Source organism: Notechis scutatus, chromosome 5 (assembly GCF_049901735.1).
Source record: "Notechis scutatus isolate UNSWTSFEM ecotype Mainland chromosome 5, rNotScu1.2, whole genome shotgun sequence".
NCBI classification, from domain to species: Eukaryota; Metazoa; Chordata; class Lepidosauria; order Squamata; family Elapidae; genus Notechis; species Notechis scutatus.
In genome coordinates, this window is record NC_142013.1 from 7,546,473 (window position 1) to 7,573,816 (window position 27,344).

Consider the following 27,344-nt stretch of genomic DNA (forward strand, 5'->3'; position numbering starts at 1 on the left):
GATAGATAGATAGATAGATAGATAGATAGATAGATAGATAGATAGATAGATAGATAGATAGATAGATGGATGGATGATGGATGGATGGATAGATAGATAGATAGATAGATAGATAGATAGATAGATAGATAGATAGATAGATGATAGATAGATACATGATAGATAGATAGATAGATAGATAGATAGATAGATAGATAGATAGATAGATAGATAGATATAGACACAGAGACACAAAAATAGAGATAGCTAGATAGTGAGAGAGAGACAGAGACAGAGACAGATACAGATAGATAGATGATAGATAGATAGATAGATAGATAGATAGATAGATAGATAGATAGATGAAAGATAGATAGATAGATGATAGATAGATAGATGAAAGATAGATAGATGATATATAGAGATAGAGATACAGAGATAGAGATAGATAGATAGATAGATAGATAGATAGATAGATAGATAGATAGATAGATAGATAGATACATGATAGATAGATAGATAGATAGATAGATAGATAGATAGATAGATAGATAGATAGATAGATGGATGATAGACAGAGAGATACATGATAGATAGATAGATAGATAGATAGATAGATAGATAGATAGATAGATAGATAGATAGATAGATAGATAGATAGATAGAGACACAAAAATAGAGATAGCTAGATAGTGAGAGAGAGACAGAGACAGAGAGATACAGATAGATAGATGATAGATGATAGATGATAGATAGATAGATGAAAGATAGATAGATGAGAGCTAGATAGATAGATGAAAGATAGATAGATGATATATAGAGATAGAGATACAGAGATAGAGATAGATAGATAGATAGATAGATAGATAGATAGATAGATAGATAGATAGATAGATAGATAGATAGATAGAGATAGAGAGAGAGAGAGAGAGAGGGAGGGAGGGAGGGAGGGAGAGAGCGCAATAGCACTTATTTTTAATATAATCATTCCACCTTCAGTTGAACAGTGTGTGGTCTGGGTACAAATATCTTTGTTAAGCAACAATCAAAATTACAACATCCTCTGTCAAATTAATATTGATTCTGCAATCTTGAACATAATAATATTTTCCATATTAATTCTACAGTATTAACATAATAATATTCAACATACTGGTCATAATTTTTACTTATCTCTTTTAGCAGATCTTCTTTATTTTGTTTCCCTATTTCTAACTTCCATTTTTATTATTTAACCATTGGTAAAATAGATCCCATACCATATAATATTCAGTTTGCTCTTTTTCCTTCATTGCCAGCATTAATCTATTCATTCCCACACATTTTTATACAGTATTTTCCTAATCACATTCTCATCTGTAGGTATCTCTTCACTCCCTTCCAGTTTTGTGCAAAGGCAATTCTATTTGCCATTAAGAGTTTTGACAAGCAAAGTTTGTTCAGTGAAAATCTTCTGAAGCAGCCGGATGAGTCAGAAGCAAGCCATCTACCGGCATGGACCTTTGAACTGACCTCCTGTGCACACTTTCTTCATGAGATGTTCGAGCAAGGCTGATTCCAGTGCTTGCCCTGTGCATTTCCCTCCTCCCTTTCCAGTGGCTTTTAGTTGCTGACAGACACAAAAGCAATCCTTCTATTCCATCACAGCGGGAACGCTTTCTTCCATCTCTGACTAAACCTAATTGATCAAACTGATGGCAGCTCGGGCCTCTAACGTTTCTGCTTAGCAAGCTGTTGCCTTGATTGGCACACAACTTCTCCCAAATCAATTACTCAACTGAAATCCAAAAAAAAAAAAAAAGAGAGAGAGACAGCCAGCAAGGATGGGACCTGGTGCAGGAGAGGCGAAGGAGAAGGGAGGATGGGGGTGAATTGATAAAATAAGTTCTTCACCGGACTTTCTGCCCGTAGATTTTGCTAAGGTGAATAGGAGCTGTTGAGTACGGCTCCTTTATAAAATTCTGTTCCAAGCTTAAGCTCCAAAAGAAAAAGAAAAAAGAAAAAAATGATGAAATTGTGAGTTCTTGAATAAAATAAGCAACGGACGTCAGACAAGGCGGGATCCCAAATTTCAATTCTTCCTTCCTCAAATTCTTTGACTTTTGTATTTTGGCCTTACGGCCTTCCATGAATAGAATAGGAAATAGAATAGAATAGGATAGGATACGATACGATAGAATAGAATAGGAAATAGAATAGAATAGAATAGAATAGAATAGAATAGAATAGAATAGAATAGAATAGAATAGAACAGAATAGGAAACAGAATAGAATAGAATAGAATAGAATAGAATAGAATAGAATAGAATAGAATAGAATAGAATAGAATAGAAACTGAGAATGGAATCAGGAATAGAATAATATAGAAGAGAAAAGAAGAGAAGAGAAGAGAAGAGAAGAGAAGAGAAGAGAAGAGAAGAGAAGAGAAGAGAATCAGGAAGAGAACAGAACAGAACACAACAGAAGAGAATCAGGAATAGAATAGAAATAGAATAGAAATAGAAATAGGAATAGAATAGAATAGAATAGAATAGAATAGAATAGAATAGAATAGAATAGAATAGAATAGAATAGAATAGAATAGAATAGAATACAACTTCTGGTGGCAAATTGTTCCACTGGTTAATTGTCCTCACTGTTAGGGAGTTTCTCCTTAATTCTAGGGTGCTTATCTCCTTGATTAGTTTCCATCCATTGCTTCTAGTCTTGCCTTCTGGTGCTTTGGAAAATAAGTTGACCCCCTCCTCTTTGTGGCAGCCCCTCAAATACTGGAATACTGCTATCATGTCTCCCCTAATTCTTTTCTGTAGATTAGCCAAACCCAAATCCTGCAGCTGTTCTTTATATGTTTTAATCTCCAGGCCTTTGATCATCTTGGTTGCTCTTCTCTGAACTTTTTCAAAGTCTCTCAACATGAATATAAATCTAAAGAGCAGCTTAACGTAGTTGGAAAAAGAAAGAAAACTTCCATCCTCTCCAAATATCCTAACATAGAAAGGGGTTGTTTTTCTACTCATGAGTTAGTAGTGCTTACTTTGTTATTTTGTTACTTATTTTTTTACTTACCTTGCTTTGAGAAAATGTTAGGTGCGATTTTTAGCCATGAAAAGATTATATAGGTCATCTACAACTTACAACAGTTTGCTTAGTGACCATTCGAAGTTACCACAGCGCTGAAAAAAGTGACTTATGACCCTTTTTCACACTTAACGACCGTTGCAGCATCCTCATGGGCCTGTGATCAAAATTCAGATGCTTGGCAACTTATTCGTATTTAGGTTGGATACAATGTCCTGGGAACATGTCATCACCTCTTTGATTTCATTCATTCATTCATTCATTCATTCATTCATTTATTTTGTCAAAAGCTTACAATACAATAGAAATAAGAATAAACATAAGTTTAAATATAAGAAATAGGAACTAATAATTGGGGACAATAGGACAGGGACGGTAGGCACGATGGTGCACTTATGCGCGTCCCTTACAGACCTCTTAGGAACGGGGTGAGGTCAATAGAGGTTAGTTTGAAGGTAAAGGAGTGGGGGTTTGAGCAGGTGACAACAGAATCAGGTAATGAGTTCCAGACATTAACCACTCTGTTGCTGAAATTGTACTTCCTGCAATCAAGTTTGGAGTGGTTTACATTGAGTTTATATCTGTTGTGTGCTCTTGTGTTGTTGCGGTTAAAGCTGAAATATTCATTAACTGGTAAGACATTGTAACATATGATTTTATGTACTATGCTTAAGTCCAATCTTAGCCGGCGTAGTTCAAGGTTGTCTAAGCCTAGAATCTCAAGTCTGGTGTAGGATATTCTGTTGCAAACAGAGGAATGTAGTACTCTTCTGGTAAAATACTTCTGGACTCGCTCAATTGTATTTATGTCTGATATACAGTGCGGATTCCAGACAGCAGAGCTGAATTCAAGTATTGGTCTAGCAACCTCCAGTTGAAAATGTTATCTAGTTTGGGTAATGAAACATTTGCAAGAAAGCAGCCAAGCAAGGCCCCTCATTTCAATCCAGAGCTACAAATATTCTCCTTTATTGGTAACCCTGTGATTATAAATGTGGGTGGGATGCCAACCACCCAAATTTTGATCACATGACTGCAGAGGCATTGTGACAGCTCTAACGTCGGGGCTCATAAGTCTTCATTCAGCGCTGCTATAATTTCAAACAATCACTGAACAAATAGTCGTAAGTTGAAAACTACTACCAAAAGAATTGATTGTAGTCAACTCAGAGAGACCCTGGGAAGAATTCCATAAATGAAAATCTTAAAGGAGAAAACAACTCAAGAAGCTCTGGAAAACTCTGAAAAATATGATCATAAAAGCCCAGTCTAGTACAATACCACCGAAAAACAAAAACAAAAATATCTCAGAAGAAATCAGCATGGTTACACAAAGAACTCTCTGATAAACTGAAAGATAAAAAGGACAAGTACAAAAAAAAATGGAAAGAGGGACACATAACTAAGGCAGAATAGCCTGAATCTTGAAAGAACAAAGTCAGGAAAACAAAGGCTCTGAATGAAGTAAGACCTGTAACCTACAAAGAGATGGAAGCAAAGATCATGGAGCATATGTAGGTTTTCTGTTAATATTTGGAAGAAGACAATTTGGCTGAAGACGGTCTTGAAACTGTGCAGAATCAAGCATGGATAATGAATGGTTTAGGCACATTAGAAGTTGAAGTCCATTTGCCTTAAATTTCATAAGGTTGAGAAAAACTTTTAGGCCCTGCATTCTCAAAGACCACCGATTCTTCCCTGTGGTCCTTCAAGCACCAAGGGAAATAACTTCTATTGACCCAATAAAATTCTGCAACCAGTTCTGATAACACCCTGCAAGGCCTAAAATAATTATAACAGTCAGTTCCTAGGCTGATAAAGATTTAGGAGACAGTTATGTCAACGAGCAAGCTGCAAGAGACTCTGTTATCAGCAAACAGGTTCGACCACCTGGCCTGAGGCAGTTAAAAACCTCAGTACACTTCACTGTAGATTGTTCAAACTGGGAAATAATTCAGCCTCTAGAAATGTTGTGATCCCAACCTTCCTCCTTTACTCTCCCATTCATCTTATTAAAGAGACTGTGAGAATTGCATTTGGGGGGGGGGGGATCACTTCCAATTAGAGGCAGAGGTCATAGAGCCAAGAATTCATTTTGCTGTTTTGTAAAGAATTGGGTGAAAGTATTCTGAAACTGCGTAAAACAGATGGCAGGAACTAAAGTGCGGCTTCATTCAGAATAGAATAAAAGAAAGGGACCTTGGAGGTCTTCTAGTCCAGCCCCTGCTCAGGTACCATTCCAGACAAGTGGATGTCCAGCCTCTTCTTAAAAACCTCCACTTGTTTACACCCTCAGGGTTTGCAACACAGTCCTTTCAGCAATTCCAGGAAGGCTCCACACCCGTTTGCGCTACTCAGGGAGCCCTGAGGTCACAGACAAACCTCCAAGTGGCCTCAACAACTCTCTAAAAAGGATGCAAATGACCAGCTATCTGCAAAGAATATCAATCCTTCCATTCCGCACCATCCAGACAGAGCTGAAGAAGCTTCTTGGATGGGAAGAGAAACATCTTAAAAGAAAAACTAGAAAGTCCTCTTGAGAAAGCACCTTTGGGATAGAAACCTGGCAGAATTCAAGTGAATCTTTTCTGTTTTCCCTTGGTACCAGTGTTTTCCAACCTCATCAGCTTCTAATGAATGAGTTTGATTGCCAGGATTTGCAGGAATGGCCTTGCTGGCCGGGGAATTCTGGGGATTGAAGTCCATCTGGACTTCTGGAAGTTGTATGGCTGGGAAATACTGTCTTAGATTTTCATGGAATCCCATCAAGTTTTCACGCAATCTAGTTTATAAATCAACCCGGGTTAAGACTTTAGCAGCTGGAGAAGGGAACCAATCAGTGTATTTTGCTAAAAATGGCCGAATTTAGGTGCTTTGAAGGTAAAATTTGAAATTGGTGGTTGCCTAAATTAGAAACCGTTTTGATTTCAAAGCCATGCAGCTGAACTCTTGAAGGGATTTAAAGCATTTACACATCGCTCAGTAATTATTGGAAGCTGTGCAAGGGGAAAAAGAGAAATTAATAGCTGAATAATCTTTGCATTAATGGCATTTTAACTGCCTGGGGAAAGGAAGCAGAGCCCGACCCCACCAATTGAGTCTATCTATTAATGTGATTTGAAAACAAGCCATAGTTTATTTATTTTTTACTACAGTTTCAAAAGTATAGCTTTGAGGATGCATGGTGCCTGAGCCTAATTTTACTTCTTTACTTTCTCTATCAATAAAGAGATTGCAAGAGATGGTTCCCTGAAGGCATTTTGTTTTCTTTCAAATGAATGGCAGGGGCAGGGCACACATCAGCTTGAAAAATAAAGATCACCTATTTTATTTCTTTCTAAGGCAGCTGTGTATGCATGCCTTTTGCAAAAAAAATGTTAGAAAGCATTTCTTTCCCCCCTCACACCTGCAATCTGGCCATTTTGAATATTAAAAAAACATTTAAAAAATGGAAGATAGTATTCTTTCCATTAACCATTGATCAGGGGTGGGATTCAAATTTTTTAACAACCAGTTCTGTGCGTGTGGCTTAGTTGGTGGGTGTGGCTTGGTGGTCATGTGACTTGGTGGACATGGCCATGTTATTGGCTGGGTGTGGACAACTCAATATCACTCACATCGAGACACGCATCTCCTCGCCTGGCCTCTCGTGACTGTGGGGATGCTGCAACAGTTGTAAGAGTGAAAAATGGTCATAAGTCACTTTTTTCAGTGCCATTGTAACTTTGAATGGTCACTCCACACAAGCAAAGTACCAGCAAAGGAGGGGAAAAAAACTCCAGAGAAGTTCTAGAGACAGGAAGTCTAGTCCTGCCAAGAACGTAATAAGGGTTAACGGAGAGGTAGTTTCTGTAAGCAACACCAGAATGTTTCCTTCCTGCCTTCCTTACAGGATTAGGCCAGTAATTTCTTCTAACAACCGGTTCTCCAAACTGCTTCGAATGTTAACAACCGGTCCTAGCGAATAGGTGCGAACTGGTAGAATCCCACCCCTGCCATTGATATTATCTGATATATGTTTGCATGTACATGATTATAATCAGGGCTGGGCTGCTGGGGGTTCGCAGGGGTTTGGGAGATCCTCTAGCTAAGATTCTGTGCAATTCAGAGAACCCCCAAATCCCATTCTTGGCTGGCCCCGCCCTACCCCACCCACCCCGCCCCTCCAGTAGTCCCGACGCGGCCCATTTTGGATGCAGGTAAGTGTAGGGCACACAGGGAGGCATGGAGAGGGTGAAAAACAGGCCTCCCAGAAGTTCGGGAAGGCTGGAAATGGTCCCGTTCCCTGCTTCCAGAGAGCCTCCGGAGCCCGGGAAAAGCCGTTTTTGCCCTCCCGGAGGCTCAGAAAAGCCTTTGGAGTCTCCGGAGGGCAAAAATGCCCCTCCTCACTGTGGTGCAGGAGGCCGACTAGGCCACGCCCACCATGGCCACGCCCACCCAGCAACCGGGCAGAGAACCATTTAGTAAAATTTTTGAAGCCCACCCCTGATTATAATGATTATGATGATGTTTATATTTTAACACTTTGGACACCTAGAAAACACATTGTTCAATATAGAAATGGAATTTGTGACACAAAACAATAAAAATATTTGTATATTGAAAAAAAAGGGGGGGGGGACGGGGACAGCATGCAGCTTTTGAGCTAAAAACAATGACTGCCAGCTTAGTTCAACGTTTATGTGATAAGGCTTCAATTTATTTGATTAGTAGTTCATACTCACTGTCTGGGGCTGGGGGAAAATAATGTATGCATGAGCACCAAGTTATGCAAAATAAGTGCCTTTGTAATGCATTCACTTCACAACAATTAGTCCATTTTCAGGGAGAAGTCTTAAATGAATTTGGTAGCTAAAGGTCAACTGGCCAGCTACAGCATGACCTTTTAATGGTGATTGGTTCTGAGATTACATTAATAAGGTCATGTGTACACATGCTTCGACGGCTTAGCTTGATATTGTGTCTGCATGCTCGGGCATACAGACTCCAAATGATGGCAGCATTAATAGTAAATTAGATGACATCCAGGCGTGTCAAGCATTTGGAACAGATAATAATAGAGTTGGAAATGACCTCGGAGGTCTTCTAGTGCAGTAGTCGCCAACCAGTGGGCCAGGGACCATTGGTGGTCCATGAGAAAATTTTGGTGGTCCACAGAGAAATGTCACCCCCAAAGCAATTAATACAGGCTGCACAGGAACACAAGGCTGCGCCCCCCACATTGCCCGCGGGAACACAAGGCTTGCATTGCAAACAACACGAGGTAGTGAGGGGAGGGGGGAAAGGGTGGAGGGGGGGAACTGGCCCCACTCGTCCCACGTGCCTGGCCTGGTCACTGGGCTGCTTCTTTCCGCTTCTTTCTTCTTCTGCTTTTGGCTGCACTCAAGGAAAGCAGCAAAAGTCTTTCTTTCTCTCCCCCAAACTCTGCCAGAAATGAGTCTTTGGGACCCTGCAAGGCCTCCTGCTCCAAGAGGCTGCGCCGGCACGAGAAGTCTCACAAAGACTCATTTCTGGTGGAGTTTGGGGGAGACAAAGAAAGACTTCTGCTGCTTTCCTTGCATGAAGCCAAAAGTCTCTCTCTCTCTCTTCTCTCTCTCCCGCTGAGAACAGAGCTGGAGATGGTATCCTGCGATCCCAAATAAAGAATGATTGATCGGTAGGAAAACAGGGTGGGGAATTTTCCTGCAGAGTTTTTTGGGGGGATTTTCCCAGGGTCCCTGGTCTGCGGGATTTAAAATCATGAACTTGGTGGTCCCTGAGGTCCAACAGGTTGGCGACCCCTATTCTAGTGCAACCCCCTCTACTTGAGCAGAAGATCCTATACCATTTCAGACAAATGGCTGTCCAGTCTCTTTTTGAAAGCCTTCAGTGACAGAGTACCAATGGTGGGATTCAAATTTTTTTACTACTGGTTCTGTGAGTGTGGCTTGATGGGTATGGCTTGGTGGGCGTGGCAGAGGAAGGATACTGCAACATCCCCATTCCCTCCCAATCCCACTAACCTGCTTTCCAGCTCTGTTCTCCTGTGTAGGGCAACAAAAGAAGACCCAGCCAATCAGCTGGGACTCGGGAGGCAGAGAATAGCTAGGGCGGGGCCAGTCAGAGGTGGGATTTGCTGGTTCTCTGAACTACCCAAAATTTCTGCTACTGGTTCTCCAGAACTGGTCAGAACCTGCTGAATACCACCTCTGTGGAGCACCCATAACTTCTGGAGAAATTCCTGGGATTTTCTGCAACTCTGCACTTGAAAACTGAGAAGTCAGTCTAACGAAGCACTTTAAGGCCAATACACTCTTAACTGACAATTTTTTGAAATAAATTTTGGGCTCCCGTGTGGCCATAAATCAAGGATTATCTGTGTAATCTGTCGTCCCCCCTCCCGATCCTGTTCTGTTGTTCAGCTAAGCACTCTTCTATTTTCTCTTCTTAGGCTCTGGTGCCTCTGGTCATTTTCACTGGCCTCCTTTTCATTTTTTTTTTCTCGATTGAGTATTCTGGACCTCACTCTTAACTGAACCTAATTACATCCACCTCTTTCCACCAACCTATTATTCTCCGATGTCAAATTCCTTCGGGCAGTGACCAGTTTTGATGCTGAAAACGTGCCTTTCGGATCGATTGTGCTGCAAATATCAACGAACCGATTTTCTTCCCGCAGATTAATCGTTTAAGTATTCTTCCTGCGCTGTGTCGCTCATGAGTGAGGCTACCCTAATTACATTATAAAATGCTTAAGGGAGGCGTCAGCCGTACCCTTGCAACGATGAAATTACAAGTGGGCACGCAAGATGGAGAAAATAGGGCGAGCAATCAATCGAAAGCAATTTTTGTAGGACAAATATTGTGGCGGAAGCTGCCGGCTTTTAGAGCCGCCTGGAGAGAAATTAAACAACAGCTAGCCTCGTTGCTTTATTAAACCACTGCTAAAAAATATTTGCCATATAAAGGTTGCCATATAAAGAACGTTTGCTGGAATTGGGTTATGCCTAGTTTGATGAAAAGAAGGAGTAGAGGTGATAGGATAACAGTCTTCCAATATCTCAGGGGCTGCCACAAAGAAGAGGGAGTCAAGCTACTCTCCAAAGCACCTGAGGGCAGGACAAGAAGCAATGGTGGAAACTCATCAAGAAGAGAAGCAACTTAGAATTAAGAAAAAAATTCCTAACAGAACAATTAATCAGTGGAACAACTTGATTCCAGAAGTTATCAGTGCTCCAACAGCAAAAGATTTTTTGGACAACCAATTTGTCTGAAATGATATAGGGTTTCCTGTCTAAGCAGGAGGTTGGACTAGAAGACCTCCAAGGTCCTTTCCAACTCTGTTTATTCTATTCTATTCTATTCTATTCTATTCTATTCTATTCTATTCTATTCTATTCTATTCTATTCTATTCTATTCTTATTCCATTCCATTCCATTCCATTCCATTCTATTCTATATTCCATTCCATTCCTCTATTCTGTTCTGTTGTTCTGTTCTATTCTATTCTATTCTATTCTATTCTATTCTATTCTATTCTATTCTATTCTATTCTATTCTATTCTATTCTAATTCCATTCCATTCTATTTTATATTCCATTCCATTCCTCTATTCTGTTCTGTTGTTCTGTTCTATTCTATTCTATTCTATTCTATTCTATTCTATTCTATTCTATTCTATTCTATTCTATTCTATTCTATTCTATTCTATTCTATTCTATTCTATTCTATTCTATTCTATTCTTATTCCATTCCATTCCATTCCATTCTATTCTATTCTATATTCCATTCCATTCCTCTATTCTGTTCTGTTGTTCTGTTCTATTCTATTCTATTCTATTCTATTCTATTCTATTCTATTCTATTCTTATTCCATTCCTGACTCTATTCCTGGTTCTGTTCTGTTCTGTTTCTGATTCTGTTCCTGATTCTGTTCTGTTCTGTTCTGTTCCCTTCCCTTCCATTCCTGATTCTATTCCTGGTTCTGTTCTGTTCTGTTCCTGATTCTGTTCCTGATTGTATTCCTGATTCTGTTGTTCTGTTCTGTTCTGCTCTGCTCTGCTCTGCTCTACCAAAAAAAAAGCTTTTCACTTCATGTTCAAAACAACGAAGATAAATTTAGGTGTCCAGCATCAAAGTGCCTACCAGATTTTGACTGGGCACAGATACTCAGTACAAATAGCCCCTCACTTGCAACCACAATTGAGCCCCAAATTTCTGTTGGCTAAGCAACACAGTTGTTAAGTGACTTTTGACCCATTTTTCGACTTTTCTGGCCACAGCTGTTAAGTGAATCACTGCAGTCGTTAAACTAGCAACATGGTTGTTAAGTGAATCTAGCTTCCCCATTGACTTTGCTTGTCAGGGGGTCCCAAAAAATAATCACATGCGCCCGGGATCCTGCAACCATCATAAATACCAATTGCCAAATGTTCAAATTTTGATCACCTGACCATTCGGAAGCTGTAACAGTCCTAAATGTGAAAAACAGTCATGATTCCCTTTTTTTAGTGCCGTTGTAACTTTGGACAGTCATTAAATAAATGGCTGTTGAGTTGAGATCTACCTGTACTTGGATAAGAGATTTTGGAAAATCGGGGCTGTGGGAGTGACTATAGACAGGCAATTTTCAGACTTGTGAACTTCAACTCCCAGAATTCCTCCTCCTCCAGTCATGTTAGCTCGGGAATTCTGGGAGTTGAAGTCCACAAGTCTTAAACTTGCCAAGTTTGAAGACCTTGGACTAGAATAGAATAGAATAACAGAGTTGGAAGGGACCTTGGAGGTCTTCTAGTCCAACCCCCCTGCTTAGGCAGGAAACCGTACACCACTTCAGACAAATGGCTATCTAATCTCTTCTTTAAAAACTTCCAGTGTTGGGACATTTACAACTTCTGGAGGCAAGTTGTTCCACTGATTAATTGTTCTGTCAGGAAATTTCTTCTAGGTTGCTTCTCTCCTTGATTAGTTTTCATCCATTGTTTCTTTTCCTGCCTTCAGGAGCTTTGGAGAAAAGGACCAAGAGACTAAGAGAATCCCAGAAGAAGGTAGGAGGAGAAGCCACTGTCAAAGAAGTCATTAGGAATTGAACTCTAGTTGAAGGAGGCTCCATATTACACCCTCTCTTGGCCTCAATAAATCCAAACATTTCAGGAAAAATTGAAGCAGGGTCTAGTATCTTCGGCTCACTTAGGCCCTTAATCTGGTTCCTGAAATGAAAGAACCTTCAACAGCCAACCGGGGATTGATCTCCTGGCGAGATGCTTGTTCAGCAGTTCCTCCTTTTCTGCACATGTACAAGAATGGGCTTAACCATCTGTTAATTATTTATTTCTCTTCCTTACTGGAAGAAAGACAATTGAATATAATGAGGCTTGAGAAAAAAAAATGAAGATAATTGTTTGCAGCGGCGGCGGAAGGATAATGTCTCTGTTGAAAACTGAACCTGGAAGATTATCCCAAGGTCCCTAATGGCTATTTCTACGTCTCTGAGATTCTTTGCCGTTTTTTTCTCTCCCATCTCCACACCTCCCCCCCGCCCAAAAAAATAATCCCAGCAGCCTCAAGGAGAAACCCACTAAGTCTCAGTGGTACCAGCTATTTTACTGAATTAGAAATAAAAGTGTTAACTTCGGAGAGAGGCGGGGAAAAGAAAAGCACAGAGGCTTAAATCTTTGCAAACAACTGAATCGGTTGAGCTCCAGGTTTGAAATGCCAGAATTAAGTGGTGGTTTCAAAAACTATCTGTTGAAAGTTCTGTCACGATCCTAATCAACTGGGGCTTAGTAAATTCATGCAGGAGAAAAGGGGTATTTTTTTTTTTCCTGACGTGAGAAATATTTATGGGGAAAAAATGCTATACCGTTTCAAAGATGCTTGGTTTTCTTTATGTATTCTGACCCTAAAGAGTCAGAATCGTGGGGTCTTTGGTGCTCCCTGAGCTTGATGGTTTTCTTGCAGACATTTCATTATCCAACTAGGTATCGTCATCATTGCATTGATGATGACGATGATAATGATAAGGAGGAGAAGGAGGAAGATACCTAGTTGAGTAATGAAATGTCTGCAAGAAAACCACCAGAATAGCAGAATAACAGCATTGGAAGGGAAGGGGCTTTGGAACTCTTCCAGTCCAAGTCAGGAAACCACTTTCAGACAAATGGTTGTCCAAATTCTTCTTAAAAACTTCCAGTGTTGGAGCATCCACAACTTCTGGAGGCAAGTTGTTTCACTGATCAATTGTTCTAACTGTCAGGAAATTTCTCATGAATTACGGTTACCTTTTTGGTAGACTCCCAGAATCACGGTGACAAATTAACCTGTCCAATTGCAAAAGCAAAAGCTGGTGAACCACAGATATACTCCTGCCATTACAGAGGTGTGCAAAAAACCCCGTGTTTTCTAGCATTAGCAGAAAAATCCATTTGTGTCTGCTTGTAATATGCTACTCCTAAATTGTAGGTGGCTTCATGTCCGGCCTAAGGATTGCCCCTGGTTTTGTAGGGCAGCATGAGTGTATTTTGTAGCATATTTCACATAAAGGGTCTGTGAGAAATTTTATATCAAAATATCTTTTATACCCGTGATGGCGAACCTATGGCACGTGTGCCACAGGTGGCACGCAGAACCATTTGTGCCGGCACGTGAGCTGCAAGCAAACTTACCTCACTGAGCATGCACGCACCTCACAGCTGATTTTCTGCTGGTTTGAGGCCTTTTCCGGACTCCCAGAGGTTTGAGGAAGGCTTCTGCAGGCTTTTCAGGATGAAAACTAGGCCCGTTTTGTCACTTCCTGTTTTACCAGAAGTGACAAAACGGACCTAGTTTTCAGCCTGAAAAGCCTGGCCGAAAATCTGCTGTGAGGCACAATGCAGGTAAGGGGATGGCGGGGGTGGGGTGGGGATTGTGCACGCATGCATAGGGGACATAGGGGGCGCACATTGCCTTCTGGGTGCTGGCACGTGAGCATGAGCATGCGCACACAATTTTTGGCACAGGAGTCCAAAAAGGTTATCCACCACTGCTTTATACTGTTTCCATCTTCCCTTAAAACATGAACAGAATCCACAATGGACTGAGAATCAGCGTCTCTGCTGGATAATTGACAGAAAAGCTGAAAGTAAATTAATCAAGTAAAAAATAACAAACGGGGAAATTCTTTTGCTCAAACTTCCTCAAAACCTCAAATAAGTTATCCAGACCTAATTCCAGGGGTGGTATTCATCCGGTTCGGAATGGTTTGGGCAATCTGGCTGTTAATTTTACATCCAGTTCGCCGAGTCGGTAGTTCCGAAGACCAGCTGGCCCCGCCCCACCACGCCCAGGAGTCCCCACGTACCTGGTTCTAGCTATCAGGTAAGTACAGGGAGGTTTCCTAGGCCCAAAACAGGGAGCAGGGGGTCAGGGGTGCAGAACACCCCCCATGCCCAGTTTTGTCTCTCCTAAGGCTCCAGGGAGGCTTTTTAGGCCCAAAACGGGGCCTGGGGGAGGGGTAGTCCTCGACTTACAACACTTCATTTAGTGACCTTTGGAAGTTATAACTGCACAAACAAAAAAAGTGACAGGACCACTTTTCACACTTATGAATCGCCACGGCCATGGGATTTACGTCCCGTTGTCTGACAAACCGACTCACACTTACGACGGTTGCAGTGCCCAAGGATCACACGATCCCCTTTTGTGACCTTCTGTCTAGCTAAATCAATGGGGGAAGCCAGAGTCACTCAACAATCGCGTTACTAATTTAACGACGACAGGGATTCGCTTAGCAACCGCGGCAAGGCAAGCTGTAAAATGGAGCAAAACTCAGTTAACAAATACCTTGCTGAACCACATATATTTGGGGCTCAATTGTGGTCATTAAGTCAAGGACGATCTTGTTTTTCACTGTGTTGCTTTACCCTGTTTCTCTGTGGCTGCCCCTAAAGGCCTTGCTTTTAGGAATAAGGATTTCTTCTCGCCTCACAGCTATCAGGATCTCATTTCTGTTTATTCTCGTGCAACCCCACCCCTGAGTTGGAACCCCTAATTATCCTTCTGACAGGTCCATGAGAAAAACAGAAAATTTCCACCACCCTCCCCTCTTCCTTTGGTAATAGAGATAATTGATTTTTTTTTTTTTTTTTTTTACTGCCAGTGACTCACAGAGATGGTTGTGTGTGACCACATCTCCAGACTATGCAGGAGATATTTTCTCTCCTATGCTTGTTTTTCAGCTGTATGGTTTTTGCGGAGTGTGCAAGCAAACACTCATTTTCTATCATTTGCAAGTTAATGCAAAGGCTAATCCATTATCTGCGCATTATCAAGCCGCAATGATGCGCACGAATGGCGTTGGGCCTGCGTTCAGTATAAATGAATCACTGGATGCAGCCCTTCAAAACAATCTGCTGTTCCAAAATATTATCTTGAGAGGCTCATGTTCAATGACCTTTTGATACTCTAATTAAGGAAGGATGATTAAAAATGCCTGATAACTCAGGGAATAGAAATATCCTCTGCCATTTCCCATTATTCTTTGTGATGGATCTGGCTAAATCTTGTTCAATCATTTTCACTGTAATGGGAATATAATTCTGTGTTAGCCCCACTCTAGAGGAATTTATAACTAAGGGAATAATCAACAAAAAGATATATATGTGTGTGTGTGTGTGTGTGTGTGTGTGTGTGTGTGTGTGTCTGTGTGTGTGTGTATACGCACACGCTCTTTCCCAGCACAATGAGGGAAACCAGATTTGCTTAACGACTATGTAGTTGACTTAATGACTGCAGTGATTACCTTAACAAGCGTGGCAAAACAGTTACAACATTGGGCACGACTCTCGTAACAACCACCTTGCTTAGCAAGGGAAATTCTGGTTCCCATTGCAGTCATAAGTCAAGGACTACCTGTCTACTATACAGAAATGCCAAACAGAGAATTTCATTGCAAAATCTTCTAACACTGAAGATCAATGTAGAGTAGAGTAGAGTAGAGTAGAGTAGAGTAGAGTAGAGTAGAGTAGAGTAGAATAAATTTGTGGCCCAGTTGAGATAGAAGCTAAAGAAGAGAATGGGTTGCACAGAGAGCACCAAGGGTACACAGATAGAGCCTGAGCTACAAGTATTCAATAGAATAGAATAGAATAGAATAGAATAGAATAGAATAGAATAGAATAGAATAGAATAGAATAGAATAGAATAGAATAGAATTAGAATTAGAATTAGAATAATAGAATAAGAGTAAGAGTAAGAGTAAGAATTAGAATAGAATAGAATAGAATAGAATAGAATAGAATAGAATAGAATAGAATAGAATAGAATAGAATAGAATAGAATAGAATAGAATAGAATAGAATAGAATAGAAAAGTTCTTTTTTGGCCTATGTGATTAGACACACAAGGAATTTGCTTCCGGTGCATAAGATCTCAATGTACATACAAACAACAATGTGATAATCCCAAAGGTGCTTTTTCAGGAGGTAACTGGACTTTCTTGTTTTTTCTTTTGAAAATGTTTCACTTCTCATCCAAGAAGCTTCTTCAGCTCTGATAGGATGGTGGGGAATGGAAGAAGCTGAAGAAGCTTCTTGGATGAGAAGTGAAACGTCTTCAAAGAAAAACCAGAAAGACCAGTTGCCTCCTGAAAAAGCACCTTTCGGACAACCATGACCTGGATGACTGAGAATCTCTACAGACGTTTAACAACGTGATAAATAATAAATCGTAAGATACAATCACAAATCATAAGGTACACACAACAAAGTGATCAATCCTAAGATACCAATAGGAATAGGCAATAGGAAAGATGAGAAGGATAATAGCAATACAGCCCTATTGGTAAAATATAAATAAACTATCTTTAGGCCTAAGCCTGTGTTGTGAGTATTAGGTGTTTAGCAGAGTGATGGCATGAGGGAAAAAACTATCTAGTACTTTTGGCGTGCAATGCCTTATAGCAGCATCCTGAGGGGAGAACTTGAAACAGATTATGTCCAGTTTATGTCTTCAACGGAAAGCAGGCAGTGGTTTTGAGATTTCAAACCTGTAATAAATCCGCATTGATAGGCATTTCTCACAGCTAAATAATGTGACTTCCACTCAAGTGACTTAAATGGAAAATAAAGAGTGGTTCTTCCCAACACGCTGCTTTGTTTGTGTTTGTAACAATGTCTCTCCAGGGTGAGAAATAATTAACTTACCCTTTCCAATGTAATTTCTTCAAATTCATATTCAATCTCTGTGCCGTTGACCTAAAAATGATATAAAGAAAATCTATTAATACCTGTGGGAAACATGTTTTCTGGAGGGTTAACGTTGTTTCATGTGTGATTAAGCATTGCATGATATATATATATTTTTAAATTAAAAAAAATAAGGTCAGTACCACTTTCTCATTCAAATCAGTGTAACATTTTATCCAGGGAATAGCTGATTTTGCAGTTACGTGACAGGAAAACTCTCTCCATGAGAACTGATCTGTCCAAAAATGGTACAAGCACTCCTCGTTTAATGACCATTTGAAGTTACTCTAAAAAGTGACTTATGATCATTATTCACATTTACAACCATTGTAGGATCCTGTGATGACTCGGGGCGTAGCACAAAGGCAATACAGTCAGATAAGCAAATGGAGTCCCTTTATTATCTCCAACTTTGCCCCCAATGTCCAAGTTACCTTCGGCTGGAGAAAAACTCTCCCAGGAACAGCCTTTAAGTGGAGGAAATTCAGTCCAAAACAAGGTACACACAAACTGTAACTTAAAATCCAAACAAACCAAACTGAAGTAATTAGCCTGACAGGGCAGGAGAAGGAATTTCAGACTTGAAAGCACGGCAAAACTCACACAGTTGGGAAAACGCCAGGAACACAGATAAGCCATGACGATACAAGATAAAGTCACATTTGCTCCCAACAGCTTGCTACGTGCAGCTTGCCTTTTTTTATACACTGTGTTCCCAGCTGCAGCTAATGAAGGGAATCAGGCCCTTTCCTCCCCCGTAAGCCATGCAACCCACGTTGCTCCCTTCTCCGTTCCTCCCTGCGTGCCCTAGGATGAAGAGGGGGTGGGCCTTCCTCTGAACTCCCTCTCCCTTGTTCTACCTCTCCCCTGCTCTGGCCAGCCGGACTTTGCCCTTCCCCAGTTTCTTCCACAGCCAACGGAGCCACCACTCCCATTCCCTATCACCTGTTCGGCCTCCCCCTCCGAGTCAGATTCTGACATGGGCGTGACACACCCCTAATGATCACATGATCAAAATTCAGATGCTTGGCAACTGACTCATATGGGATCCCCATTTTGTGACCTTCCAAACAGCAAACTTAATTGGGGAAGCCTGACTCACTTTAACAACCATATTACTAACTCAACAACTGCAAGTGATTCACTTAACAACCATGGCAAGGAAGTTCATAAAATGGGACAAAATTTCCCTTAACAACTGTCTCACTTAGCAACAGAAATGTTTGGCTCAGTTGCAGTCATAAATGGAGGACTACCTGTATTTTAAATCCCTTTTCCTAACAATTTCTAGAGGGTTTAGATGAGGCTTCGAACCGGGAAAGGAAGAAGCTGGAACTAAAGATTTAACTAAATTGGACTAAAATATTTTGGGAATAAACAGGCATAAAATAAAGCTGGACTTAAGATTGTCAAAAAATAATAATAATAAAGTTTACAAAATGGAGACTGGACTGTGCTAGAATATTAAGGTTCGAAAAACCCTAAATAAAAAAATAGGGGGAAAAGGTGAAGACTTTGTATAATGGAGAGTGCCACCTTTTGACAAAAACTTGAGCTCAAACAAAAGGGAAAGCATCCTGTTTCTGAATGAACTTATGTGGATATAACATTAAAGAAATATTGAAACAAAGTAAGAATCTTAGAAAGTGAAAGCAGAACCAGAATAAAGAAAAAAGCAAGGAAAGACTGACTGTGGGATTGATTGATATTTTTGGTATAGACCCTGGGCTGGAATAACTGAGAACTTTAGAAAATTGAAAGAAGAAAGAAGGAAAGTAAAAGTGGTTTTTTTGTGGACTTTAATGATCATAAAATATAAGAGTGTGTAATGATGATCTCTCTTCGGGAATTAAAAATGGAACTTAAAAATATGAGAGAATTACTACAGGAAAGAGGTGAATCACTTTGCTCTGTGTTAGAAAAAATGGAAATGGCGATTGAAGAACAAGAAGAAAGAGCTTCAGAGGAGGAGGAGTCGATTCAAGGAGAAGACATTTTAAATAGACAATTAACACAAAGAATACTACAAAGAAGTGGGGAAAGAAGGAAGGTTAAAAAGTTGAGATTTAAGAAGGCAATTAAAAGGGGGAATACCTGTGAAGTCAGAAAAGGCAGAGAGACCCAGCAGAAAAGGGGAAAGGAAGATATTAAGAAAGAGAGGCATATAAACTGGAATGAGAAAAGATATGGGGAAAAGAGGGGGAGGAGAAGCAGTAAGAAACAGGTGCATGAAATAAAGAAATACGGAAATAGTAAAATGTTGAAAAGATATTTTTTTTTCAGAGATAATGGTTGATGAATTAAAAAGGGGATTCTGCAGAGTGACAAGGGGAAATAAGAATATTTCTGCAATTAAAAATATTTAGAAAATAGGGTAATATACATACTGATAACTCTTATTAAAAATCATATGCTGTGGAATCCAAATGAAAAGATGTAATGATTATTATTGTAACTTCTTAAAAATAATGATTTATTGGGAATCAAGATGAGGAAATAAAGGTATATTTTAATCATTGAGGTGTCACACTCAAAGCAGTAAAAGGGGGAAAACTTATACTTGGTTTTTTTTTTAGTGTTAAAATTTGTATTAATCTAGAATTTATAAAAAGAATGTGTAATGGAAAGGGAATATGACAAAGAACCAACTATATTAATAAGTTAATATAGACTATTAAAAGCAAGGAAAGACATTGGTAACTTATTGTTATTATTATTATTATTATTATTATTATTATTATTATTATTATTATTATTATTATTATTATTATTATTATTATTAGGCAAACACATATTGGTTATCTTTATTTTTAAAATAAATATTAAAGGATTATATTTGAAATAATTGAAATGAAACAAAAAGATGTTTCGATTGAGATTAATGAAAGAGGCTAGAATTAATGTGTTTGTTTCTCTCCTTACTGAAAATTTGGAATGGAAAAGGTAATAATAGAATTAAGTATGCATATATGAAGGTATAATTGCTGTCATATTGGTATGTAAAGGTGATGACCTGGAAATATGTTGTCCACTAAAAAGAGATTTTTGTTTTTAATGTGAAAAACTGAATAAAATTTGTTAAAAAAAAAAAAAAAAGAAATGTTTGGCTCAGTTGCAGTCATAAATGGAGGACTACCTGTATTTTAAATCCCTTTTCCTAACAATTTCTAGAGAGTTTAGATGAGGCACTAACAGGAATGTACTGGGCTGCAGCCCCAAAAGAAGAAATTTTTAAAATGCTGCAGTTGTAATTCATTAAAGTCACTAATATTTGAGCTTGAGTGAAATAGAATAGAATTCTTTCTAGAATAGAATTCTTGTATTGGCCAAGTGTGATTGGACACACAAGGAATTTGTCTTTGGTGCATAATCTCTCAGTGTATGTTAAAAATACATTCATCAAGAATCATAAGATACAACACTTAGTGATAGTCATAGGATACTAAATAAGCAATCAAAATCATACTAGGAAACTAAATAAAACAATATCAATTATAAAGATACAAGCAACAAGGTTATAGTCATAAGCAGTAGGAGATAGGTAATAAGAAGGATGAGAAGAATAATATTAATACAGTCTTAGTAAATAGTTTGACAGCGCTGTAGGAATTAGTTTTTTAGCAGAGTGATGGCATTCGGGGAAAAACTGTCCTTGTGTCTAGTTGTTCTGGTGTGCAGTGCTCTATAGCATCGTTTTGAGGGTAGAAATTGAAACTATTTATGTCCAGGATATAAGGGGTCTGTAAAAGCCTTTATCTTATTTAAATTGATTGATTCATTCATTCACTATGTGTTATCAAGCTGGACTTGACACTTTTCCTACTTAACCCCAAAAGTGTGTGTAACCCTATTTTACCTTTTACCTAACAACAAATATCTCTGGATGAATTCCATATTTTTTTCCCTATTCCACCCAGTGCCTCACAAGCACAACCCTGTGGGAATTGCTATCTGTTTCCTCGCGCGCGTGCAAGGACAACGGGCCTTCTGGTAGTTGTTTGTAACACGAGGCGAGGGACAAGGTCGAAATGTTGCCACTTCTTACCCAGAATTGTAGCAAACTTAAACTTTACAGCTTTGTATTCTCATATGGTATTTTGTGTGATGTAATGAGTTTGTAACAACACACTAACAAAAAATTGCAAACGTTAACAAAGATTGCTTCTAATAAAAGAGGGTGTCAGAGCTTGCCCTGGGCTCTCATCCCGATTTGGCTTCAAGACGACTGCCTCAGTGTCTTCATTCATGAGAGACTACCATAACTGGTGACCCCGACGTGATCATCTGCGAGGTGGTACGTCTTTGGACCATCCATACTCATCGGCTGGCATAGCCTTGGTATACCTCATCCCTGATTCGATCGCAGGCGATCGCCGTGGATCCCTCGTGAGTATGGGTGGAGGATTCTCTCGGGACCAGAAATTGCACATTGAGGAACTAAGAGAATCAACCAAACGAAATTTTTTCCTTTTTAAAGAGGGGCTCTCTTGAAAAACCCCTCAGTAAAGCCTCTTTAGACACTTCCGAAATGATGGCTGCAGCTATCACCAGAGGTAATAAACCATCTGGTAATTGTTACAATTGTGGGAAGCCTGGTCATTTTAAATCACAATGTCAAGCCCCGGCGGGGGCAGCAAAGCCCTCCGCCAGCAGAGATGCTCGACAGTAGAGGGCCGGCAGCTAGCCCCTCTCCCAAGGCTGCCTATATACCATCCACTGTGTATGAATTATCAATGGCAGAAGATGTGTTCATATCCTTTCCCCATCTCTGTCAGCACACATCTTCCTCCTTCTGCCTCCTTCTTCTCCGATAAAACTGCTCTTACAATCTCACCCTCATGCCCTTCTCAAAGGAATCTCTGTGGTTCCCGATCTGCTCTATCCTTCCTCAAAACTCTCAGCCTCTCTCTCTTTTTCTAACAAACTTTGTTAATTTTTAAAGACATGCAGAACATGGATACACAGAAACACAAAACATAAAAACATAAAAATCTCTTTTCTGAAAGTTGCTTAGTCCCAGGTCAAAACTCTTGGTACAGACACAGATTCAGATTCATGTTCATTTTGCATACCATTGGCATTTTGCATACCATTGGCATTTTGCATACCATTGGCATCTTATTGGCATTTTCAATTTTCTACATAGCTTCTCCTCTCTTTTGAATTTTCTCGGTTTTATTTTGTTAATCTCCTCTCAATTCGATCCATTTGTCTTTCTTCTTTGAAGAAAAACTTCTCCTGTGCACTGAATGGAGTGTGATGCCTTTAACTCTTTCCCCTATATTTGTAATACTTAATATAGAACACATAATTTGCACTGGGATTCTATCTGGTGCATTCTGAAATTGTGCAGTATTGTTATTCATTAGTGTTGATGTTCATTTGTGTCTTGAACATTTGGTACATTGCTTTTCAGTTAAACCACATCACATATTATAGATCATTATTTCATTGCAGTGTTCCCCCTTCTCCTACTTCAGGTCTCTCATTTCACAAAAGTTTCGCTGGGATAACATAGTCTAATCATTGATGTTGACAATCATTTATGTCTTGAACATTTTACCCCTTTCGGTTAGATATCATGCCTTTTGTGGGAACACTTATGCTTTCCGGGATTGTTTCCCCCACATCCCATGTCTTAAATCATTGTTTCATTACAGTACTCTCCTTTTCTTGGCAAAGGTTTCACTAGATTATACTGAGTGTTTTGTCACATTTTGAATTGCATGTTGTTTCCAGTTTTCTATGGTTATTTCTGGATGCAGGTGTAGAAGTGCGGTCTTGTGTGCCTTTCTGAAATCCCTTTTTCAGTGGAATTTGTCTATTATCTCTGGAGAACTTTTGCTTAAGGCCTCTCATCTCTTCCTTTCTCCCTTGCTTCTCCTTGTAAAATATTGGAAAAGAGTGCCTAGGACACCTTTCCCTTCTTGCTTTTCTTTTTTTAAATTTTGATATACAAGTTTCAGTCCATCCACACGTGATGCCATTGTGTAGACATCCCTCGTACAATTACAACAATATTTAGGGGCTATTAATTGGACCCGTCCCTATTCTGGCATCACTACACACATGCTCAACCCCTGTTTGAGGTGTTAAAGGGAGGAACCACTCCAGGGGATAAAATTACCATTACAGATCATCAATTAAAAATCACCCAGGACATATAGCACATTATGCAGAAAAGGTGGGTCAACCGATGTCACAACAATGCTCCTATTTCCTTAATCTTGCTCAATACACCCCCTCCTTACCTACTGCTGTATTAACCCAAAAGTCTCAGCACACTAGCAACCTCCTTATCTTAGAATGGATACATCTTCCTCAACACTCCTAAAAAATCTCTTAGTCTGTTAAAACTGATTGTTGAAAATGCAAATGAGGATTGAAAGAGGATTCTGCAGCCTCTATCTGCCCGAGGGGGCTTCCCTCTCGGACTATCTAAAGGCTTGCAGAATCGTGGGAACTGAGGACCATGATTGTTTGTTGCAAGTAGGTGGATGGGTCAAGCAGGGTTGAAGAAGGAAAGAGGAAATCAGGATTTGCAGTCATGATAGGAGCAGGGAGGTCATAAAGGGCTCCTCCCTTCCTTCATGGTCTGCGCAGAAATATGAGTTGTTAGGATTGGAAACCTGAGGAAAAAGAGAAAGATGAGTTGGGAAACTGAGAAGGGGTGAAGGTGGTTTCTGTGAATGCAAAGTATGTTTGAAAGTAAACAAGAAAGTAGCAAGGAAAAAAGAAATGGGAGGGCAACCCTGATGGGCTGGCCTTTCCAGAGAACACAGATTGATTTCATCGAAGTACTAACTCCATACGCATAAAATGCTTTCAACTACTGCCTATCCTTCACTTCAGTCTCTGTCTCTAAAAATCTTCTCTCTCTTTTTGTTACATTGCAACACCTTGTTGCACAGCACCAGCACCTGCTCTTTGTAGCACACATTCGCAGCCACCAACCCTTCCCAGAAATTCTCCAGGAAGGCAATGATATGGCTGATGCGGCAGCTGCAGCTGCAACCGCAGACAGCGCCATCTCTTGCATGATTCTTTCACAACAAACACCCTGGGACAGTCATAGTTATTTTCATCAAAATAAAAAAGCCTTGGCCAGACAGTTTAAATTCAAATTAAAAATATCACAGGGTTGCCAGGACTCCAGAATGCATTGAATGTTTGCTTGTTTACTCTTAACTTCCTCAATGAGTCCGGATCCCCCCATGCACAGCAGCATCATGTCATTTCGCTTCCTCGCCTCATCTTGAACCCAGACCAACGGTATCAGCTTCCAGATCCTCAGTGGAAAGGTCCTGCTGAACTTATAACCTGGGGATGAGGGTACGCTGACAACAACAACACCATCTGGGTCCTGGACGACACGTAAGGCCTTTTCTACCCAAACCAGCCTTGCCTACATCAGCATCATGAAGCTGCCCACTGTATTCATCATTTGTTTCCTGGGTTTCCACATCGTTCCTGCCAATACGACAGCCACCCCATCCTCCTGTGATGCCTGCATCAAAACTACTCGCAGCGGAACGAAGACCCAGTCCACCCTGATCTATCATACTTTGAAGCCTGAGTGCAACTCCATGACGGTCTCCCTTGTCTGCATAACAACACTCAATATGCACGATGCTACACCAAACAAGGTATCCAATGCTACGAACCAAAGGCTGTGGGGCCCATCACCGCCTCACTGTATGTCTATGCCTACAAAGGAGGATCCAGCTCTGACCTTGCCTCAATGTTCTCTACCAGTCAAGCAAAAAATGGGTACATTACCCATAATGTCACTCGGGGGATACCAACACTTCTGTGTGTTTTGATGCTTGTTTTGCCATCAACAAAGGTCAAGGTCCTAACGACACTGCAGGAGTCACCTGCGGCTCACACAGCTGGCAAAGATCTTATCTACAGGAAAGGAAATATCTCTTCCAAAAGGTGTCCGGGACTAACGTGGGGGCCACCACTGTTTACAACTACTGATACACCCCACCTATTGACCCTGCTCAAGTAAGAGGCCCAGGACGGGACTTGGGGTACCGTATCCACATATATATGCTCAATAGAATTATAAGGTTGCAAGCTGTATTAGAAATTATAACCAATGAAACTGCTCTTGCTTTGAAAACATTAGCTAAAGAAAGTGCATTGTCTAGAACATATATCATGCAAAATCGTTTGATCTCCTTGCCAAAGAAGGAGGAGTGTGTGGAAAATTTAACCTTAGTAATTGTTGTATTGAAGTAGATGATAGTGGAAAAGTTATTCAACAAATTACTAATAGAATGATCAAGATTGCACATGTACCTGTACAAACATGGAATGGTCTTGATTTTAGAGACATGTTTGGATCCTGGTTCCCAAAATTACCTGGTTTGCAAGCTATTGTAGCGCTTATTGGTATGATTGCTGCAGGATGTATTATATTGCCTTGTGTATTACCTATCTTTGTATGCACTATTTCTAACAGTTTATCCCTTTTGGCTGAGAAAAAAGCCACTGCACAGGTAATGGCTCTCTGGAATCAACAAATAACTAACACATATGAACCACTGCCATCCGAAGACGAAATGGGAGAGCCAACCTGTGATGACCCAGACGAGGACAAGATGTTTGTGATGGTCGAAGAAGTCACGAACGCTATGGATAACATCAGCATACACAGCATTCTTGCCCTACGCGCCTAACAAAGGCTGCTGTTGGAACTAAAACACTCCCTGTCTTTTAAAAAAAGAAAAACAGAGGAGATGTGGGAATTGCTATCTGTTTGCGGCGTGCAAGGACAACGGGCCTTCTGGTAGTTGTTTGTAACACGAGGCGAGGACAAGGTCGAAATGTTGCCACTTCTTACCCAGAATTGTAGCAAACTTAAACTTTACAGCTTTGTATTCTCATATGGTATTTTGTGTGATGTAATGAGTTTGTAACAACACACTAACAAAAATTGCAAACGTTAACAAAGATTGCTTCTAATAAAAGAGGGTGTCAGAGCTTGCCCTGGGCTCTCATCCCGATTTGGCTTCAAGACGACTGCCTCAGTGTCTTCATTCATGAGAGACCACCATAAACCCGGTCCTTTTGAAGTTGCATTTAATGCCTCATCCCTGTTTCGCCCATTGTTCAATTATTTACATTTTAACCTGTGTTTTGGGACTTGGTTCTGGTTTCAAAAAATCCAGTGAAAAGACTCATTTCGGACTGGGTTGGAACAGTACAGAGACATCTGAGATTAACTTAGATGTGAACAAAGCTCTTACAACACAAGTGCTGATAAGAGGCCCTCTTTGTCCGTGTTTAAAAGCTCAAAAATCCTCTGTCCATGCCTAAGAAGCTGTACCATTGTCTGCAATACCTTAACATAAATTCCTTTTATTATGTTTTAATAGAAGCTTCCGATAATGTATTGAAGGTCCTCTTCTATCTTACTAACGCTCTTCAGTAATGCTTTTCTTTGCTTTGTGCAATGCTGCCAGCTTTCCTTTGTGTTAAGAGCAATCCTCAAGATTTCCTGACTATGGTCAGCATCTTTCTACCTCCTTGCATAATGCCAGAATTATGAAAATTAAGGCTTATATAACCCACGGATGGCCTGTGTTGTCTTCTTAATGCAAGAGAATGGAGGAACAAAAAAGAAAAGAAAAGACATTTTCCAAGTAAGCTATTCTTTGGGATCATCTTTTCCCAATGACGTACGGTGACTATTTATATAATTGAGAATATATCTGCTGGATATAAATCCACACTGGCGACAGGAAAGGCATCCGGCCAGTAAACACTCCACTCCATTCAGTTGCCCAGACTCCACCCTGCAAGGGATTATGGGGTTGTTAAAAGGAGATGATGATGATGATGATACGGTGACTTGCTTCTGAGTTGTCAGAAGATGCAGCGGTTAACAGGAGAGAGAGAGAGATGATATTAGCTAGGGCAGGGGTCACCAACTCTCGACCCACGGCCCAATACTGGTTTCTCCTCCTCCTCCTCTCCTCCTCCTCCTGCTGACAAACTACATTTAATAGTTTTGATGACAAATGTGGCCTCTTCAAAGCCAATTATCTTTCCTGTAATAAGAAGTAAGAACCATCT

General features: G+C 40.1%; 1 protein-coding gene across 26 annotated transcripts in view; it reads right to left on the reverse strand.

Annotated features, from left to right (window-relative positions):
* Positions 1-27,344, reverse strand: part of DLG2 (discs large MAGUK scaffold protein 2) — a 1,023,659-nt gene that overhangs the window by 242,502 nt on the left and 753,813 nt on the right. For all 26 annotated transcript variants that reach the window (XR_015749696.1, XM_087966067.1, XM_087966065.1 and 23 more), the window contains one exon: positions 17,217-17,267. Coding sequence is in view for 25 of the 26 variants with exons in the window: in XM_087966067.1 (XP_087822193.1) it covers positions 17,217-17,267 (51 nt within the window). In the remaining variant the exon portion in view is untranslated. The remainder of the gene's footprint in view (positions 1-17,216; positions 17,268-27,344) is intronic.